The 19,394-nt window shown below is 34.6% G+C and overlaps 2 protein-coding genes across 4 annotated transcripts; one reads left to right on the top strand and one right to left on the bottom strand.

The window, feature by feature from the left end:
* Window positions 1-6,428: 6,428 nt before the first annotated feature.
* On the top strand, window positions 6,429-14,817 carry LOC129882724 (MDIS1-interacting receptor like kinase 2-like). 2 transcript variants are annotated; one of them, XM_055957153.1, is made up of 2 exons: window positions 6,429-9,757; window positions 14,735-14,817. In XM_055957153.1, the coding sequence occupies exons 1-2, from the start codon at window positions 6,460-6,462 to the stop codon at window positions 14,737-14,739; spliced, it is 3,303 nt and encodes a 1,100-aa protein (XP_055813128.1). In that variant the 5' UTR covers window positions 6,429-6,459; the 3' UTR covers window positions 14,740-14,817. The 2 variants fall into 2 exon arrangements, with proteins under 2 accessions (XP_055813128.1, XP_055813127.1); XM_055957152.1 differs by lacking the exon at window positions 14,735-14,817 and adding an exon at window positions 10,969-11,523.
* Window positions 11,619-18,357, bottom strand: LOC129882725 (cellulose synthase A catalytic subunit 4 [UDP-forming]). Of its 2 annotated transcripts, none has more exons than XM_055957154.1 (11): window positions 18,264-18,357; window positions 17,843-18,059; window positions 17,041-17,144; window positions 16,717-16,786; window positions 16,467-16,617; window positions 14,517-15,129; window positions 13,950-14,213; window positions 13,640-13,852; window positions 13,017-13,544; window positions 12,573-12,923; window positions 11,619-12,488 (listed from the first exon to the last, which is right to left on the bottom strand). In XM_055957154.1, the coding sequence occupies exons 1-11, from the start codon at window positions 18,318-18,320 to the stop codon at window positions 11,907-11,909; spliced, it is 3,150 nt and encodes a 1,049-aa protein (XP_055813129.1). In that variant the 5' UTR covers window positions 18,321-18,357; the 3' UTR covers window positions 11,619-11,906. The 2 variants fall into 2 exon arrangements, with proteins under 2 accessions (XP_055813129.1, XP_055813130.1); XM_055957155.1 differs by having other exon boundaries at window positions 16,717-16,783.
* Between the last annotated feature and the right edge of the window lie 1,037 nt (window positions 18,358-19,394).

Here is a 19,394-nt window from a genome sequence, read left to right as displayed (position 1 = left end):
GGTGTCTTCATAAGAATTGTAGATATGGAAGTCTAGTTTCATATCGTTCAAGAATCAACCAATTTGGATAAACCTACAGTGAGATATGATTTTTCTTCTATAAACACTCATTTCCGTAACAGCATCCTACCTTACAAAGATTAATTTATTTGACCTACTTAACCTCCGAATCTTAAAATATGGTCTTCATAAAAGTTGTAGGTAATGATCTTGTGGTTACTCAGAAATTTGAATCACTCATTTTGGATATTTATATGAAAAGTTATGACCAAAATACAGAGACTATATCATGTTTAGGCAAAAATTGAAACATCGTATACAACGTTTTTAGGGGATATTACACATCCACTACCCTGCCGGAAAACTACCTCGGTCAGGGACTCAAGATACAAAGGTTGAGATCACAATGCATCCACTACCCTGCCGGAAAACTGCCTCGATCAGGGACTCAAGATACAAAGGTTTAAAGGTGTTTCATTTTCTTTCTCAAAAAGAATTTCCATATTTCTCAACTTCCCATGTTTCATGATATGATGAATGAGGATGAATGCATCAAAACACATATGGCATGGAAGTAATAATCAACTCACATGTGGTATAAGGTTCAAAGTTCTCAAAACTTAACCTACACATGATATTCACCCTCAATAAATAATAACGGGAAGAACACACTTTTATTTAAATATTCACCCCTTTCTCAACAATATTTCAATACTCAAGTATGCTCAAAACCCCCAACTCAATCTCTCAGGCGGCATCACAAGTCAAATAATATACTCAAGCCTCTCTCTTAGGCAAATCACAATTCACATGCTCTCAAAGCAAATAAGATAACAAATAAGGCCCCCACACGGGCTATGTAATACGAATAAACCCCCACACGGCAACACATTAATAAATGAGCCCCTACACGGGCATCACAATATATATAAAATTCTTAACTCATACTACAACCCCATCCCAAAGTCTATAACATATGAATGACTAATTACCCTATCTCAATCTCAAAGAAAGATAGCCAAACCTACCTCAATTGCCGAAACCGCACTCGAATACCTCCACCGGACAAGCAACTCTCGAATTCAGCGCTTGGAATGACAACCCACTATCAACAATGAAACATACACGTCACAAGGAGTCCAATGACACCCATATTGATAGGTTTCGGAATCGGGGGTAAAATGGTCCAAAAATTAACTATTTTCGAAAAGGGTCAAATCTGGAAATTTATTGAACAATCCCATTCTATTGGTAATAAGGAACTCATGGTTGAAAAAACTATAAAATAGAGCTCAAAACGAGTTGGAAATCACAATTTTCCTTAAATTCGGATTAGGGAAGAAACAAAGATTTTTGGGGTTTGAAACTAAAATTTAAGAGTTAAAATCGTCAAAAACTTAATGAAAAAGGAAGGTTTTAGGTCAAAAATCACTTACCCAACACTTTGCCTCGAAAATCTCTTCTCAAATCACCTCAAGGAGTTCAAGAACTCAAACAAATGATGAAAAATATTGAAATGGGAAGAAAGGGGCATTTTCTGCCCAAAAAGTTACTGTTCACGCGTGTTACTGTTCACGCGTGTTTTGTACAAATTTTCGAAAATCACCCTCAAGGTCATTACAGATTTAAAAAAATCTACCTCATGATATGTATTTACGCTGGGAGGTGGAGTCATAGTTTGGAGGAGTATCAAGCAATGTGATGTTGATTCCACCATGAAAACTAAATACGTAGCTGCCTCTGAGGCAGCCAAGGAGGCTGTTTGGCTCGGAAACTTTCTGAAAGAGCTTGGAGTGGTTCCTTCAGTTGAAGCACCAATCACAATTTATTGTGATAACATTAGTGCAGTTGCAAACTTGAAAGAACCACATAGCCATAAAAGAAGCAAACACATTTAGAGAAAATATCACATGATTCGTGATATAACTCAGAGGGGTGATGTGAGAGTGCTGAAGATTGAATCAAAGAAAAATTTGACGGATCAATTTACAAATGGTTTACCTCAGAAATAATAATTAGCTGATAGAACCGTGTCTCGGTCTTGAGATAGAAGACACCCCTTTATGGCTACTTATACATTTTCAAGTGAAACCCTGCATGTGGATATTATCTGACATGTGAAATAAGTTAAGTTCAAAATAAAGGATTAAGTTGGTCAATAAATTAAATATTCAAATAATTTGATTTAATTAATTGATATCGGTAATTCTAACACAGAGAGTTAAATAAATTGTAATGGTAATTTTTAAAATTAAATTGAGGAGTACAATTATAGATTTTTAGTGGTATAATCTATGATTTATTATAATATGATTAATTCATGCTTTTACGAATTAATTTTATAATTGGAAGCCTCTGTTAATAAAAAAATGTGGTTCCTATTGTGCCTGACTAATTGATCAAGTTCAAAAAATAAAAAGGATCATTATGAGATAAATATATTTTCTTTTTTAATGTAGGAGTAAATTATTTTTAATTTTTGAATTATCTAATAATTTAAAAAAGAGAAAATGTTTTATTACCTTAAAAAGAAAGGGACGAATATATCCAGGCTATTAAGGGTGTTTAATAGCTGATTGTAGCTGTTATTGATCTTTTAGCTTTATTTAATGGATCATTATTCTCCTTAATTGGATTTTAATGGCTATTGAAAACGTTTTTTTTCTTTGAGCCTTTCCTCTATTGCTTATTAGTATAAATAGGGGTGGCAGTTCTTGAGGAAAATCATCCCTTTATGAAAGTATTCTTGCCCATAACAAGTCTTGATCTGAATAGTTAGTGAGGAAATAGTAGAAGGCTGCAATCCTGGAATCTTTGTGTTTGAACGAATTTTGCAAAAGATTTAACAAGTAAGTGTTCTTCATTATTCGTTTGATTATATTGTTCAGTTATAATTGTAAGTTTCGTGATCTTGTGGCATGCTTCCGTTGTGTATGAATTGTATACTCTAACAACCCATGCCTTGTTTCACGGGATTTCACCAAATAAATCCACTAGCAACGAGCCAAGGTTCAGATTACAAGCTCTTGCAATCTAGAAATTGAACTCTCAATTCTTTCCCCCTCACTGTAACACCTCTATTACATATATCTTTAAAGCAATAACCCTATTTCCCACTAAATCAACAAACTATAGTCGACTTAGACTTCAAGACACCTCCATAGCTAATCTAGCTATACCCAGAAAGATTAAGAGAAACTCAAACCTATCTAATTCCTTTATAGTTTAGGAACAAATCTACAATAATGAGAACTGAAATATAAATACTAAAAATAATGATAGCTTTATCAGGCCCTAATTGTTCTTCGAGGAGATATTTCTTGAGAAAAGGTTTTTGTTGTATTTGTGAAAATCAGATGCAAAAACTAATTGTGTTAATGAAGAAGAAACATATAAATATGCTTGACACAATCCTTGGAGCAATGCCATTGGTTAGAAGCCTGCCACTTTGTAAAACGACGTGAACCAACAGCATGCAGTTTTTACAGAGTGTGCAGTGTACTTTTTGTCGGCTGTCCTATTCTCATCACTGTACTCTCACATGGGATCAGGTCCCTTAAATCATCAAAACTTCATAATAACAATTTCAGTGTCAGCATTACCTACAAACAATAGCCAATCAATTAAAAAGGAACAATAAATAAATCAAAACTTAATAAGAATTGAGTTGGTTACGAGTTAGGTTATGATCAGTTATTTAGAGCCTGATTAGATGCGCTAATAGCTTATGACTTTTGATTTGTTTTGACTAAAAATAAGTATTTGAAAACACTTTTTAATTTTATTAGACACTATGAAAGAGCTTAAGTAATTTTGGCAAGTCAATCCAAATAGGTTCTTAACTTATTCATCTCAAATATTTTTTTAACGGATCATTAACTCATTCATTTATTATTTCAACCTATTTTATTTTGTTCAAATTCAACACTATTCGCTTATTTAACAATGCTATTATTTATCGACTTTCCTGCAATTGTTTATGACTGTGGGACGAGGAAATATCGTATCAATGATGCATAACATCATAGGCAATGATTTAAATTTTATAAAATTTAATTTTAAAATTTTTAGTATTAGATTAATTATATTATTAAAGTTATAAATTCATATTTAATAATTTATTATAATTATTATAAATTTATATATATAAATTTATATAAATATTAAATTCAAAACCCAACATCTGTCCCGGCGTAATTATACGCAGCGCAACTCCGACCATTAAAAATGGCAGCAGATTTGATATTGGGAGCACCAAAAACTAACCAACAATTATTTTATACTTACTAATTTTTTAATGGTTTAACCACAAATGTGATTTTCAACAATCAATCAATAACAGTTGACATTTTTTATTTTATTATGTTTATCCCATGACACCACTGATTATCTTAATATTTAGGATATACTTTTTTAGTCCATTGAGTTACTGAATTATGTCGAAGGGGGACAAGTGCAAAAATAGGAAACGTCCCTATAAGTAACACATTTTAATTACCTTAACTAAAAATTCTATATTTATTACTGTTCATTTTCTACCAGAGATAAAATATTAGAGCAGACATGATTAGTTATAGCAAAATAGTGCCATTTCACTAAGTCATATAATAATTACGTTGATATGACTAGTACTGTTTCGTTATTAATGGATTTAGTCAATATCCTCATCAATCAGCCAACACTGACTTTCTGTCGACTGTAACGGGTCGTTTGGTATACGGAGTGAGATAAATAGGGATATCTCATAAAATTATTTTATCTCATAGAATTATTTTATCTCATTTTTCATATGGAATAGTAATTTTGTCATTTTAGTACAAATAATGAGATGAAATAGTTTTGGGATTAGTTCACATCAAACATTGGATAAAATTAATTCTACATTTTATCCCGAGATTATTAAATTTATTCTGTCTACCAAACAATCTTTAATAGTTTTCTTTGGTTCCACTACTAGAAATAAAAAAAATTCTACCACAGTAAAAAATAAATTCTCACTGAAATAGTGAGAAGCTTCATAATTTTTTTGATATAAAAATAAAACTAATTAATTCAATTAAAATACCTATAAAAATAACTAATGAATATTTATTAGGTGAAAACCATGGTAAGGAATAGAGAGTAGTTGAATATTTAAATGTACACTAAATATAGCCATCACTTTTGACCCCAGCCAGCTCATGGATGTCCTTTACAAGACCTGTATTTTCCAATAAAAGAAATTTCAATTTGTTGAATGAACTATTAAAGGTCAACCATCCAGCTACTACGTATAGAAGAGGAATTAAGAAAATATTAAACTTAAACACTTGGATTTAAACTTGTGATATAAAATAATTTTTGAATCTCTTTTGCTAGTACATTAGAATCTTCCCTTGTGTTAATAGAACATTCAACAGTTCATAATTTAAAATAAAATAAATATACACCTATTTAGGTAGTATAATTTCTCGACGGAGGGAATTCAATTAAACTCTGTATCCCTTTTATCTACGTCATGATCATGGCGGAGTTAGGTAGGGGACGAAAATTACGTTGTATATATAAGGTTAAAATTATTTTTTATGTATATATAGTAAATATTGAATTCCTTGGCTTCTCGGTGTTTCATATTTTAAACTTTCTTATTAAAAATCTTGATTCCGCTACCGATCCTGACGAGATCAACTCTATGAGACAAATAATACACCTTGAATACAATTTTTTTTCTGTTCAAATACAGTAATGTATGAACAAGTTTTTGTGTGTACAATTATTTGAAGGACTTCTTTTATTAGTTTGTTTTACTGTGTCACGGATTTCAGAAGTTCATTACAAATATTCAGTAAACGTTTTCGTCAGTTTTCACACTAACACATGTTGAATAGAACAAAAAAAATAAGCATCGACTTGATTTCATCTTTAAAAATCTACCTAGAAACTGCAACTAAATCTTGAATATTGGTTTCCAACCAGTTTTCATTTTTTAATACACTTTTCCCTTTATTATTTCGGTTTCTCACTCGGTCTCCGGAGCCCCGATTAAATCTGAATCGCCCACTACGGGCTCATTTGGGGGTGACGCTTCCAATAGGATTTTCTCCATACTCAAGATTCAAACCCGAGATATCTGATTAAAGGTGAAGCAGTACCATCACTGCATCACAATCCATATTGGTTTTAATATACTTTTCCTGCCAACTTGTTCACCACTCAAATTTTTATCACTATTGGTCAAGTTGACATATAATTTTGACAAAAAACCTCAAGATAAGTAATGAGTTGAAATGTATTGTGACATCTAATTATTTGACTATTAAGCCTTGTATTTCAACTACATCTTTGTTTTTTTTTTTTAAAGACTTTGATGATTGCTTTTCCACAACAATATACTCCCTTTTTGTGCTCCACTTATATATGATCAACCCTTTCATGTAAAAGCTCAAAAATATAAATTCTTCTTGAAACCAAATATTAGACATGACAACATTTCATAGTACCTTAGTTTACATTTTGTATGTAGTGCTTCTTTTTTCACTTCCATTAAGCATCATATCTTCAGCTAGAACAGAAGCTGAATCTCTTATCAAATGGAAGAGTAATTTGCCTTCTAATTCTTTCTTGGATTCATGGTCCATTTCCAATCTCAGAAACTTGTGCAATTGGACATCTATTGTATGCAATGCTGGTGGAACAATCTCTGAGATCAATCTTTCTGATGCAGGTGGCATCTCAGGCTCACTTGTTCATCTTGACTTCACTTCATTTCCGAGTCTCGTGAGTTTCAATCTAAATGGAAACAACTTCAATGGATCGATACCTTCGAGTATTGGCAATGCATCCATGCTCACTTTCTTGGACCTGAGTAACAATATCTTGGCTGGCGTTATACCTGAAGAGATTGGGAAGTTAACACAGCTTGAGTATCTCAGTTTTTATAACAACAATATTGAAGGTGTTATTCCTTATCAAATTAGCAATCTTCAGAAGGTATGGTACTTGAATCTTGGATCAAATTTCTTAGAAACTCCTGATTGGTCTAAATTGAGGAATATGCCTATGTTGACACATTTAAGCTTTGGTTATAATGAACTAAGGTTAGAATTCCCTGAATTTGTACTCCGTTGCCATAATCTGACTTATCTTGATTTGTCGATAAACCATTTGAATGGTTCAATCCCTGAAACAATATTCACCAACTTAGACAAGCTTGAAATACTCAATCTTTCATCTAATTCATTTCAAGGTTCATTGTCACCAAATATTACCAACTTGTCCAAGTTAAAAGAACTTCAGCTAGGTGTTAACATGTTTTCCGGCATAATTCCTGATGAAATTGGCTTGATCACTAGTCTTGAAGTTGTTGTACTTTTCAACAATTCATTTCAAGGAAAGATTCCATCTTCTATGGGCAGACTCATAAATCTTCAACACCTGGATCTTGGAAAGAACGATTTGAATTCAACTATTCCTTCTGAGCTTGGTCTTTGTACTAAACTAACTTTCTTGGCTCTAGCAGAAAATGCCCTGCAAGGACCATTGCCTCCATCATTCTCCTCTCTTACCAAGTTATCTGAATTGGGGTTGTCTGATAATAGTCTTTCTGGTGAAATCTCATCAAATCTCATCACCAATTGGACTGAGTTGACATCTTTGCAGCTTCAAAACAATTCCTTTACTGGGGAAATTCCACCTGAAACCAGTCAGTTGACAAACCTCAAATATATTTACCTCTTTCATAACAATTTCACTGGTTCCATTCCCTATCAAATTGGAAACTTGCAAAACTTGTTGGAGCTAGATTTCTCTGACAACCAGCTTTCAGGCACAATACCTCCAACCATTGGAAATCTGACCAATCTAACGAGGTTGCAACTTTTTCGCAACAATCTCAGTGGAACCATTCCTCCTGAGATTGGGAAATTGATATCCCTTCAAACCCTCGACATCAACACCAACCGACTAAGTGGTGAGCTGCCGGACAGCATTTCTGACCTCGGTGATCTAAACCTTCTTTCTGTATATACTAATAATTTCTCAGGCAGTGTCCCTAAGGACTTTGGAAAGAACAGTCCTCTATTGTCAAGTGCCGGCTTGGCAAATAACAGCTTCACTGGTGAACTACCTCTTGGATTATGTAGCCAAAATCTTGAGGAGTTGACAATAAATGGGAACAAATTCAGTGGGAAGTTACCAGATTGCTTGAAGAACTGCACAAAGCTAAGACGAGTACGGCTTGAAGGCAACAATTTATCTGGTAATCTTGCAGAGGCATTTGGAGTGCACCCGAATCTTGTTTTCCTTTCTCTTAGTGACAACCAACTTTCAGGTGAACTCTCACCTGACTGGGGGAAATGTGAAAAACTCACAAGTCTAAGAATGGATGGAAACAAAATTTCTGGTGTAATTCCAGCTGAGCTAGGGAATCTGAGAGAGCTGCGCATGTTAACGTTGGAAGGGAATGAATTGACTGGTGAAATTCCTTCTGAACTGGGAAAGTTAGGCCTGCTCTACAATCTAAGCTTGAGCAAAAACAATCTTACAGGAGGCATCCCTCAGTCTGTTGGCAATTTAACTAGTCTCCAGCATCTTGATTTGTCAACAAACAAGTTAAGTGGTAACATACCAGTAGATCTTGGGAAGTGCGAGCGCCTGTTGAGCTTGAATCTTGGCAACAACTCATTATCAGGTGGCATTCCCTCTGAACTTGGCAATTTGATGCAGTTGAGTATTCTTTTGGACCTAAGTGGCAATTTACTAAGCGGAACCATTCCACAAAACTTGGCCAAGCTCATCTCATTAATGTATCTCAATCTCTCACATAACAACCTCTCAGGTAGAATTCCTCCGGCATTGTCTCGCATGATCAGTCTTCAGGAGATGGATTTTTCCTACAATGAGTTTTCTGGACCAATTCCAACTGATGGAAAATTTCAAGGAGCAACCGCTGTATCTTTTCTTGGAAACTCTGGTTTGTGTGGAAATGTAGAAGGATTATCCTCATGTAATTTGGACATCCCAAATGACATGTCCAAAAATAAGAATCAAAAGATCCTCATTGGGGTACTTGTACCGGTGGCCAGCCTCATACTTTTGGCAATCCTATTTGTTGTATGTCTTATGTCTCGAAGGAAGGCTAAGCAATCTGATGAGGAGATCAAAGCTAGCCAGATGTATGAAAATTCAGAATCTCTGATTTGGGAAAGAGAAGGTAAGTTTACATTTGGTGACATAGTGAAAGCTACTGAAGATTTCAGTGAAAAGAACTGCATTGGAAGAGGAGGATTTGGAAGTGTCTATAAAGCTGTTTTGCCCTCTGGGCAGATTGTTGCTGTCAAAAGACTCAACATGTCAGACTCGAGTGACATTCCATTGACAAATCGTCGAAGCTTTGAGAATGAGATTAGAACTTTGACTGAGGTGAGACACAGGAATATAATTAAGCTCTTTGGTTACTGTTCCAAGAATGGGTGCATGTACTTGGTTTATGAGTATATAGAAAGAGGTAGCCTGGGGAAAGTTCTATATGACAATGATATGGGAATGGAACTTGGATGGGGTACAAGAGTGAAAATTGTGCAAGGAATAGCTCATGCACTTGCTTACTTGCACCACGACTGCTCTCCACCAATTGTGCACCGTGATGTATCACTGAATAACATTTTGCTTGAGTCAGAATTCGAGCCACGACTCTCTGACTTCGGCACAGCAAAGCTGCTAGCTTCAGAAGCATCAAATTGGACCACAGTTGCTGGCTCTTATGGCTATATGGCACCAGGTATTTTACATACTCATTCCTTATGCATCCATATTTCTTGTTTCATAAAAGAGGAATATTTCTATATTATTGTTGGTTTTTTTAAAAGATGGGGCAGCAAAAAAGGGGTTAAAGTGACTCTCTTTGGATTGAAATTGCTTTCAATGATTTTATTAAAGCATTTAGGAGCTTTAAATAGCCAACATAAAACACAGCATAGTTTGAAATTTAAAACTAACTAAAATATCTCAACAAACTAATCTATCTAATAAAAATTTAAAATTCAAATTATCCTAAACTTAAGCAACTTATTAGACTAAAAATTACTGCAGTAACTAAAGTAAAGTTCAACACTTTTCCTTTGCTGTAGTTACTGCAATTTATAAAATTGCCCCTCAATTTCTGCTTTAGTGATTGGTGATTCTTTGATTGTTTTTGAACTTGCAAAATTTCTTCTTCTTTCTTTTTCTTCTTTTGATTTTGTACTTGAAAAACACCATCAATGATCTTCTCTTATTTGAAAGTGCTTTCATTTGGAAATTGATCGGAGTTGCAGAGAGTTGTTGTGATGATTTTTCTTCCATCACAATATCACATAAAAGATATGTTTCAAAATACGATTTCACTTTCACTGACCAATTCTGATAGTTTTTGTCAGTGAAACCTTTTTGGGCATTCAAAGAGAGACTGTTGCTGACATCTATATTTGTTGAAAATAGTCTTATGCTTTGAAAATGGTAGCCCTGACGAGTTAAAATGAGTAGCCCTAACGGGTTAAAATGAGTAGCCCTAACGGATTTAAAAGATAGTCCTTACGAGTTAAAAAGGTAGCCCTTACAGGTTAAAAAAGTAACCCTGACGGGTTAAAAAAGGTATGGTAGTTCTTTGAAAGAACTCACAGATCCCGTAAGATCAATAAAGCTCTGATACCACACCACTGTTGGTTTTTTTAAAAGATGGGCAGCAAAAAGGGGTTAAAATGACACTCTTTGGATTGAAATGACTTTCAATTGTTTTTCAATAATTTTACTAAATAATTGAAGAGCTTTAAATAGCCAACATAAAATACATAGTTTGAAATTTAAAACTAACTAAAATATCTCAACAAACTAATCTATCTAATAAAAATTTAAAATTCAAATTATCCTAAACTTAAGCAACTTATTAGATTAAATATTACTGCAGTAACTAAAGTAAATTTGAACAATCATCTTGTCTTTCTTCTTGTGCAGAGCTTGCACTTACCATGCGTGTTACAGAAAAGTGTGATGTTTATAGTTTTGGGGTCGTGGCGATGGAGACTATGATGGGAAGGCATCCTGGGGAGCTTTTAACTTCATTATCAGCATCACCAACATTGTCTTCAGAGATACTTTTGAAGGATGTTCTTGACCAAAGACTTCCACCTCCCACTGGCCACTTGGCAGAGGCAGTGGTTTTTGTAATCACGATTGCCTTGGCATGTACACGTACCACTCCTGAGTCGCGACCAACCATGCGCTTTGCAGCGCAAGAATTGTCTGTTCAGACTTTGCCTTACCTTCCACAGCCATTGGGGACAATAGAAATGAGCAAACTAACAAGTTTTCAGAAATAATGAGAAGATAGGGCCTGATGTACAGGTGTGAAATGTACAGGCTGTAGAGTTTTTGGTGTTAAATGCAACTTTCTCAAGATCTAGTGTCTATATTGTATCAAGGATGAAACCTTGGATCTAACCAAATTACTATGTCTTGGGTGCCCTTTTCCCTAGAGAGAAAGAAATAATACCATCCTGTTAATCATGATACTTAGATCTCAAAATCTTACATACTAAGTCTAGTTATATTGATATCTGAACTTCCACCTGGAAAAAATACTAAAACAAAAGAAAGCACATGAGGTTGGTAATGTACTAGATTTCCATGTTGATCTTATAACAGTTTCTCCCAAAAGATGAAAATTATGGTTTATATATGTCATTAGAGGAGTATGGGAGCATCTTAATAGTGGATGTATTAATTTGGACAAGTATGAATGTTACAAAGTTGCATAATGCCCTTATCCTAGTCTTCACTTTATTGCTAGGCAAAACACTAGCAGAAAGATACAATGTGTTCACTTGCAATAAAAATATCAACCTAACAAAAATTTAGCAAAGAATACATCACACAGATACCAGGCATGGCACTTAGCACTCAACTCCACACTGCTTGAGTATAGGTCCCTTCTGCTTTGGTAGGAATGGATCTATTCTGACCCAAACCAGTGAGAAGATTGAAGCAAGAAGAATTGACCAGAGGACCACAATGGTGGGAGTCCTGTTCTGCCTGCCCATCAATCCCTTTAGGAAAGGATAGAGATGCACAATAACCCAAAAGGCAAAGAATAACTTTCCGAAGAGAGGACCCCATGAACCATAACCATTGTTGATGGCATCCGAAACACCAGCTACAACACCCACCATATTCAAGATGATAAGAGTGGTTGGTGGGATGAGAAGTGTGGTCCATTTGAAGAGGTAAAGCTCCCCAAATTCAGCGTCATCAGCTGCTTTTGTTGTTACAGTGAAGTTTGTGTCTACACCAGCAAGAACTTTAAGAAGGCCTTGGAAAACTGCAAATAAATGTGCAGAAACACCACCGATGACCCAAAATTGCTCGTTACGCCACCAGGCCTCAATGCTTACTCCACTCCATCGCAACTCGAGTATGCTTGTGGCTATGATGGAGAGAAAGAGAGCCATGAACCAAATGCTTGCATAGTTGTTAAGCTACAAAAGAAGCATGGGATTTGATTTAGAAAATCAAAATCAAATCTTTATATTACTGAACCAAATGACTTAGAGTTCACTTACTGTGGGAACGATAAATTTTCCAGTGAGAAGGCATACAGCTGGAAGGGTGCAGTAAGCTAGCAGAGCAATGGATGTGAATGGATAAACAATGGTGTTAATGTAAGCTAGCCTTTCCAACCATTTGAGTTTTCCACCCCAGGCATACCAAAGGGGACAATGGCGACTCATGAAGATTTCGACAGAACCAAGAGCCCATCTCAGGACTTGGTGCAATCTATCTGATAGATTGATTGGAGCTGATCCCTTAAAAGCTGCTCTCTTCGGACAGCAGTAAACCGATCTCCATCCTCTGCAGTGCATCTTGAATCCAGTTAAAATGTCCTCTGTGACAGAACCATAAATCCATCCAATCTGTCAAGAAAAGAAAAATGAAAACCAATTCATTAGAAGTTAGATAAGAGAACACCGATAACTCATAATTTATTCATGAAATATGATTCTAACCTCTTTTCCCCACTCAGTTTTCTCTTCATACCCACAGCTAATAACATGAATAGCTTCTTTTATGAGTGTTGTTGGGTTTGTCCCTTCAGGAAGTCCACCATCTTCCTTTAGTGTAGAAGCTATGAAAACTGGGGACTGCCCGAATCGTTTCTCAAAGTTCTTTTGTGACATGAGAGACGACTTCTCGAGCTCATCATATCCTTCAAGGCCTTCTTCAATTTCCTCAAGATCAAAGACAGATCCAGATGGCTTCCTAGTGTAGTTCTTTCCGTTCATTGTTTTCTTTTTCTTGTTGTATAGTCCTCCAAGTCCAAGTAAGGCCTTGATGCTCTTCTTCTTGGACTTGGACTTAGACTTTCTTGAACCACCACAACAGCAGCAACACCAACTGGGCCAGCAATCACATGTCATCTTTTGACGCTTCTCAGAAACAGGTGGATCATAGCCGTATAACGCCTGCCTGTTGAAGACAGTACCTGTTCCAACATAAACTGGTCCTTGAATTCCATCCAGGCCTTTCATGTTGATCTGCCACCATGAAGGTAACAAACATATTAAACCAGAATATAATACTGGGAATAAATCCTTTGTTGACACATTGCTGCATTTATAGATCAACTTACATCAAAAAAGACAACATTACGGTTGGCATATCGATCGTGGCGATCAATGCCATCAAATCTCTGGGGAAATTGGACGTAGCAAAGCTTCTTTCCAATTTGTGGGTCCATTAAAAAGCACATGGCTTCTCTAACTGCCTTGCTGTTGTTAAGGTAGTGATCACAATCCAAGTTCAACATAAATGGTGCATTGGTCAGGACTGCAGCGACTCGAACCTATTTAGAAAAACAGAAACAAATTACATAACATGAAGAAAAGGACTTAACAGAATGTCAAGGAAGCAATCCAGAAATTAATATACTATTTACTAACCAAAGCATTCATGGCACCAGCTTTCTTGTGGTGTTGATAGCCTGGTCGTTTCTCACGGGAAACATAGACAAGGCGGGGCAGCTCCTTACCTTCAATGTCAAGTGCACCTTCACTACCAAGATAAACTTGAATCATACCAGGATGGTCTCTGGTATTGTTACCAGGCCATGGAGTTCCATCTTGCATTACCCATCCTTCTTCTGGTTTTTTCTGAGCCTTTGCTACTAATGCATTAATTCTTACTTTGAATTCTTCATATTCTCTCTGCCACAAGAGAGCAAGTTTTCAATTTGAAGAAAATATCTTATTTCAAGCCAAAGAAACTTAAGCCCCCGATAAATGAAACTCCTTCTATCCCAACTTATAAGACATTCTTTTATTTTGCATACATCCTAAATGTTCGACATGATTCCTTCGACAACTTCTTTTTGATAAGTATTCCATTCTACAACTTTCACAATAAACTATTTGAATTTTCAACCTTGATATGATTCAGACAATATTTTAGGCACTGCATCTCCTCTGATATAGTCGTATAAAATGAGACGAATGAAGTAAGATACATACCTTCATGGCTCTGCGGTCCTTGACAAAGGTAGGCTGAACTTTATCTTTCAAGTAATCAATCTTTTCGTTGAAGTAGAAATCAGGTGCTCTAGGCTCTACACTATATTTCTTACAAAATGGCACCCATCTCCTAGCAAATTCAGCTGTTTCTGCTAATGTATCAAACAACAGCATGGAAGCACCATCATCTGATACATAACAGCTAACCTTCTCAACAGGATAATCAACAGCCAAGATTGACAGAACAGTGTTTGCAGTGATAATAGGAGGCTCCTTAAGAGGATCAACTGTACTCACAAACACATCCACTGGGGCTAATCGATTTGGCTCACCTTCACGTTCAAACCTCAATGTCAATCGATCTAAGTAAGTTTCACGGTTTATGGGTGACCATTTGGGGAATTGATCAAGTATCCATGATAATGCAAACCATATTTCACATATAACAGAGATAATCCATAATGGATAGGCATCATAGGCTGGTGTTAAGATTCGGAAATGGAAAAAGAATCCAAGAATGACAAGCCTCAGGATAATGACTATCCGATATGGACTGATTAGACTTGATGGAAGTGGAATTTTTCGCCAGAGTGGTTGCCGAGCTTCAGCCAAACTGTTTGGAAATCAGTTAAGTGGTTAGAATATTGAAATATTCAGCAAATTTTACACGCTTAAACTTGATCTGTTTCAATTCATACACACTCCTTTCATGTTGGAACATTGTAGTATTTGATTCATTTCGTTAATAATGTTACATGTAGTATATAACTTTCACAATTGTAAAGAGTTCAAATTATTAATTAATTATACCATTCAATCATTGAGTGATATGTAACTACAAGTGACAGACACGATATGTAACTGAAAGTCCAATATATAAAAGTTGTAAGGAGAATGACGGGGAAGGTGGAAATAAGAGCAGATATAATTTGATCATTATGAACAAATCCATAGACCAGGTTGACTGATATCTTATAAACTCAATTGTGTCCTACATCCTAAATAACGATTTGTGTCCTTTGTGGAGTCTTACGTGTACTATGCCACGTAGGATGCATGTGTCTACTTGTTCAATTTTATACAAGTTTAAGTGTTTACTTGTGCACACCCAAAGTTGGAGGGCTAGATGCAAGTTGAGGGCAAGTTAAAAATAACATTTATTTATTATGCCTTTTTTTTAGTTACCAAACAAACATTTCAATCTTTTCTTGCAATACTGCTAACATACTACTCCCTCCATCCCATATTAGATGAACACTTTTTATTTTACATGGTGTTTAAGAAATCATTAATAGATTGATCAAATTTACTGTTTTTCCCTTTTTCATATTAATGCACATAAAAATAAGTTAGAAAAAATATACATTGAGTATAGGAATAGCTAGCATTGAGAGTTGTTCACATTCAAATGACCATATTAATTGTAGGGGTAAAATGAGAAAAATTCAATTAATTCTTTCTTGATTTAGTAAGTGGTCAAATAATATGGAACAACTATTTTTAGTAAGATGTCTATTTGCATTTATATTAGAAAATTAAATAAATATGTATATGTATATTAACTTGTGAACCCCCTAACAAAACTAATTGACAACTTAGTGATAAGGAAAGGGTCATGAAAAAGCTTTCCCACACTAGAGTTATGGGTTTGAACCCCAAGAACCCCCAAACTCCTTATCCTGGCTCCGCCTTATAAGAGAAGGAGGGAGTATATATAAGATGTTGAATTGCAAGTTTAGTGAAATAGTACTCTTCTATACCAATTATATGACACTTTTTTTTTCATTCAATCCGAGAATTGACATATTTCTATATTTAATACTAACAATTACCATGATTTATAGCCGCATAGACCATAAGTTTGAAAAGTCTTTCTTAAATTCCTTGTCAAGTCAAATTACATTATATAAACTTTGGTAAGGAGGGGAGAGAGTGAAAAGAAAGACATACAGATAGTCGTCATCTTCATCAGGTTGATCATTTCCAGCATTACTAACAAGACCTTTCTTTTCTTGTCGGCTCTTCCATTTGTCAACTCTTTCCTTCCATTCTGCATCACCATAACTTTCTTTCTGCTCGTCCTCCAAATCCTTGCCTGCAACTGTAAGTGATTTTCCATTGAAATAATAAAATAAAGTCAATTTGAGTGAGTGCAACAATTACTCAGGATTTGGAAATTAAAGAATAGAGATAGGTGTACCACTTCCACCAATCGATTGATTATAAGCAACACCATTGGCCACGTTGTGATTATACTCTCCATTCTCCTGCTAAACATACACCAAACTTTCTTTCACTTCAAATGAGAGGACGAATGTGTGTATTTGTTCAAGTGTCTACTTGTGCACTAGTAAAGTTACGGGTCATAGTTGTCGGTTAAAGTCAAGTTAAGGGTCATATTTATGTATTATGCCTATAAAGTATGTTTAAATTTCTTTTAAATTTACATATAATCTCTAACAACAGATATCTCCGATCTTGCATTCCCTTATATATTTGGTGAAAATATAAATGAAGTACTAACCGAGTGGTGATGGTTGGGAGAAGCATGATGATTCTTGATCTGAAATTCTTGTTCAAAATCATCATGAAAATCATCTTCATCATCACCTGCAACTCTAGGACACCCTGCACCCAATATTCCACAATTGACAAAACTTGTAAGTTCAACAATCTATATGTATTATATACCACAGGACAAATGAATTTAGGGATAATTACAGTGTAGATGGTGATTCGACAATTTTAATTATCAAAAAATTGGATATTCGGTGTATATTTCATGTATAGAATGTATATTTAGAGTATAACTCATGAATAAATAATCTATATTGTATAGTTAATGTATACTTTCTATGACTTCTGGTAAGCTTTATTGTATAGTCGTTGTATATTTTTTATGATTTTGATTATTTTTTATGTAAATAAAACATGACTATATTTTTTGTAAACTAATTAGTTTATTGTATATATTTGAAATTATCCCATGATTTTTTATCCCTTAAACAAAAAAAAAATTATATCTTTTTTATCAGAGATATTCATTTTTACACATAACAGATCTTCATATCTGAAAAAACCATTTTCTTCCATTCAAATTGTAAGAGGAGAAGAAATCTTATTATTCCTCATATCATCAATTATCTTACTAACATATTTTGAAAGCAATGCATGCACGCACGCACATATCTAGAAATACGTAAAATGAATGTACATAACATATAAAAAATTGTTAGTACAATTTAACTTGTTATAGCGAGTTATCGTTGTATGTTATTGTAAAATTAAAATTAAAAGAAAGAATAGAGAAGTGAGAGGACATGCACCTTTATGACGTTTATATCGAGTACGACACTGAGGACAAGCCTGATTGCCTTCACTCCTCTCATACTCATAACATGGCCTGCAAACTGGAAATCCACACTCCCCACAAGCAACAAACACCTCCCCATTTTCCTTCAATTCAATCTCATCTCTACAAATCTTGCATATCTTCTTCAATGGAATGACAAATTCTCTTGACGTTTCTGTTGGAGGCCGTTGCTATATATATATATATACACACACAAAAAAAACATCGTAAACAAATTGTATGGTCTGTGTTTGACTGAATACAAAATTTAATAGAAAATGATAGACTTTCAGAACGCACACGCAGTTTTAAACATGTTAGTGATATTATTTAAAGCACGTTATTACTAGTAAACTAAGAAAAAGAGTGTCACATGAAATGAAATAGAGATATACGTCATCTCCCGTGTGAAAAACATGAAGTTCACTCCGAGAATGTGAACCAGCAGCCATGGTGTTGGATGGATATGGCACTAAGGCAAAATGAGTAGAAGAGGGTATATTAATATGAAGAAGTAAGAGAATATGTACTTTCTGGTGGGAGTTTGAGATTTTTCACCTAATTGATAGTTGAAGTGTCATTGGTTTGATTAGAAGACACGTTACTTGGACAAGTAGGAACACATTGCTTCTTCCACAACCTATATATTTAATTCTCTTGACACACTATTTTCTTCTCCTTTTTTTTTCACAAAAAAAAAAATTATATTGTTGTCTAATATTTTTTTTGTTCTTAAAATGATATTGTGTATGATCTATCTATCATGTATGATTAGGCTGTATATAGATAGCTTTGACAGAAAGGTATCCAAACATTACATCGGTTGGCCAATGATAACTCATTATAAATTATTCATTCCAATTGAAATTATATACTTGCAATTGATGTAACAATTTATTTACTCTATGTTACCAAATGCATGTTTACTATAAAAAGCTATTTGAAGCTAGGCTTTTCAGTAATTTGATAACATAAATAAATTCGATTAATTCCAAGACTAATAATCAAATACTTGATTTAGTAGGGAACATCAAGCGGTTTATGCAAGGGCCATGGTTTACAGGATACAAATCCTCTCTTATTTTTATTTTTTAAAAAAATTGAATTTTATTCATTTAGTGATTTTTTTTTTCAAAACCCACTTATAAAATTACACGTTGGGCATCGGATATATTGTTGTTGTACTGATCTTTATACCCTTTCTTCTGTGTTTTGTTTTGTTTTTCCACTTGCCTTATTTTTTCCTTTTTGTCGAGAATGTAATTCTACCTTTAATCAGAAAGACAATAGCTCTGAAAACCAACAATGCTTTATCTAAGTTTTTTCAATGAACAGTAAGTATTTATTAAAAGATATTCATATCAACGTCTCTGTGTTTCAAACATTTTGTTTTTAATGCTTACTTCTTGTAATAAGCCGAAAGCTTTACCAGCCTTTGACATGATGAAGGGAGATAACAGGGAAGACTAATCACTACTCAGGAATTCTTAAGCCTACTTAAACATGATTAAAAGAAAAAGATTTTA

This window comes from Solanum dulcamara, chromosome 3 (assembly GCF_947179165.1).
Source record: "Solanum dulcamara chromosome 3, daSolDulc1.2, whole genome shotgun sequence".
Classification (NCBI taxonomy): domain Eukaryota; kingdom Viridiplantae; phylum Streptophyta; class Magnoliopsida; order Solanales; family Solanaceae; genus Solanum; species Solanum dulcamara.
This window is presented reverse-complemented; position numbering and strand designations above follow the sequence as displayed.